Source organism: Tupaia chinensis, unplaced genomic scaffold (assembly GCF_000334495.1).
Source record: "Tupaia chinensis unplaced genomic scaffold, TupChi_1.0 Scaffold000567_1, whole genome shotgun sequence".
NCBI lineage: Eukaryota > Metazoa > Chordata > Mammalia > Scandentia > Tupaiidae > Tupaia > Tupaia belangeri.
In genome coordinates this window covers 1,070,029-1,072,005 of record NW_006160080.1, presented here as the reverse complement: position 1 = coordinate 1,072,005, position 1,977 = coordinate 1,070,029, and the positions used below count along the sequence as shown (strand labels likewise).

Here is a 1,977-nt window from a genome sequence, read left to right as displayed (position 1 = left end):
CTTTATTTATTTCTTCCATGAGAGAAAGGCACCCCGAACTGGGTCCCCATTCCCCATGCTGCAATGCATCCCCAACTTCAGCCATCCCCAAATCATGGGCATACACATACCAGGCATGTTCAGGGAGGTCTCTAGATGTGAACCTATGATAGAAATGACCCACGTGGGCCATCCCTGCCACTGTCTGGCCGTGTGCCGGTCTTTTTGCATGTTGTCCTCTCTCTCCCTGGGACACCTGGGTCTCTCCCAAGGACGCCGTGCTGAGTAAATCCTCTGCTTATTCCCCCGGAAGCTGACCGCAGCAGCACAAGCTCCTTACTTTTGGCTTCTCCCAAAACCCTGTTCTTGTATCCTTGGTGGGGAGAAACTCTGTTGTCTCGGTTTTGCTAAGCAAGCCTCTACCCTTCCTTGTCACAGTCATCTGTTGGCTTCAAGGTCGCTCCCCAACATTTCCTGAAGTTCTCTGGCCTCTTCCAACTTCCCACATCCTCTGGAGCTCTTCATGTCCGACACACCAGGCTTGTGGGCATTGGATCAGGTTCTGTAATAGTGGTGCCTGGCTCACTACTGCATTTCAGTGGCCATCCACTCAACTCTCTCACCCTCTCCTGTCCTGGAATTGCTTCCCTTTTGACTTTTTTTTTTTTTTTTTTTTTGGAGAGGTTTTTTCACTATAGGGCACACAGCGGGAGAGAGAGATAGCACCCCCCCCAATGGGAGTGGTGGTCATGTTGCAATACCTTCTTCTCCATTTCTTCATCCTGTAGGAATTTTGGAAATGCATGCACACATGCCTGTTTTTTCTTTTTTAAGAGAGAGATTTTTGTTATAGGGTGTGTGTGCTCACTGGATAGACAGAAACAGAGAGACAGAAAGCGAGAAATCACCCCCAGGGGGGATGGCCACATCACAATCCCTCCTCCTCCTTTCTCCTCTTGGTATTTTGGGCATGCATACACACGTAAGCTGCTGGGTCCAGGACTTAAACCGCTGGGAGTCCAGCAACATAACCATGACCCCATCTGCTGGTCCCCTGGTGTGTTTTTTTTAAGCCACTGAGGCTGGGATTCAAAAGACTGTTGGCCATGTGGGATCCTGCTCCCTTAACCACTAAGCTATGGACCTCTCCCCAGGTTTTGAACTCCAGCTCACACCTCATTCTCTGCTGCCTGCTCGCCCATCCTCTCAATCTCAGAGGCCCCAGGCTTTGGACCCTTCTCTTTCCTTTTCCCCAGTCCATCAGCACACTGCTGGTTTCAGTTTCTGTTCTTTGGGACTGGATCACTTGGGCACGCCTACAATGCCCTTTTTCCCTGCCCTCTATTTCCTTACCTTCTTTTCCTACTCTATTCAACCAGCAAACTCGGGGTTTTTCATTAATATCTCTAATTTTACTGTAGATATCTTGCAAAATTACAGGTGGACACCACTACACAGTTATGGTTTCTGAACTCCACTGGGCCTTCAATGACACCTGCTTAACTTACCCTTCTAGTGTCTCGGGCTTGTTATCGCAAGTTTTCATCACCTTCCTAAACCTCCCATCACACTTCAAACTCTTGTAGTGTCCATAGTTAGATTCTTTCTCCTTCAGTGGTTTCCTTCACCTGAATAATCTGTGTCCTTTCTCAGCACCAGGGAGCCTCTCTCTAAAGACTGTAAAAGTCACTCCTGAAGCCTTCCTTCCCGCCCCGGCGCCGCGTTTCTAATACTCGGCGGGCATTGTCCTATGGAATCTTATAGTTTCCAATAGACGTGCAGACCTCCGAGCAGACCACAGCTCCCCATAGGCAGGAGTCCCGAGTTCTTTCCCCCCGCCCGGGGCGCTCCTGCGGTTGGTGACGTACGGCAGGGGAATCACAGCGTTTGTGACGAGCGAGGCTCTTCACCAGGGTGAGGACTGGACCCGAGACTCAGACGGAGGGTCTCCGCTCGTCGGGCGGGCCGGGGTCTCCCCGGACCGCGGAGGTCGCGCCG

General features: G+C 51.1%; 1 protein-coding gene across 1 annotated transcript in view; it reads right to left on the bottom strand.

Moving 5' to 3' along the window:
* SYAP1 (synapse associated protein 1) overlaps positions 1-1,977 on the bottom strand; it is a 60,788-nt gene that overhangs the window by 40,999 nt on the left and 17,812 nt on the right. Inside the window, exons 2-3 of the mRNA XM_014591373.2 lie at positions 1,196-1,224; positions 194-198 (exon numbers count right to left, since the gene is read on the bottom strand). Of these exons, the coding sequence (XP_014446859.2) occupies positions 194-198; positions 1,196-1,224 (34 nt within the window). The remainder of the gene's footprint in view (positions 1-193; positions 199-1,195; positions 1,225-1,977) is intronic.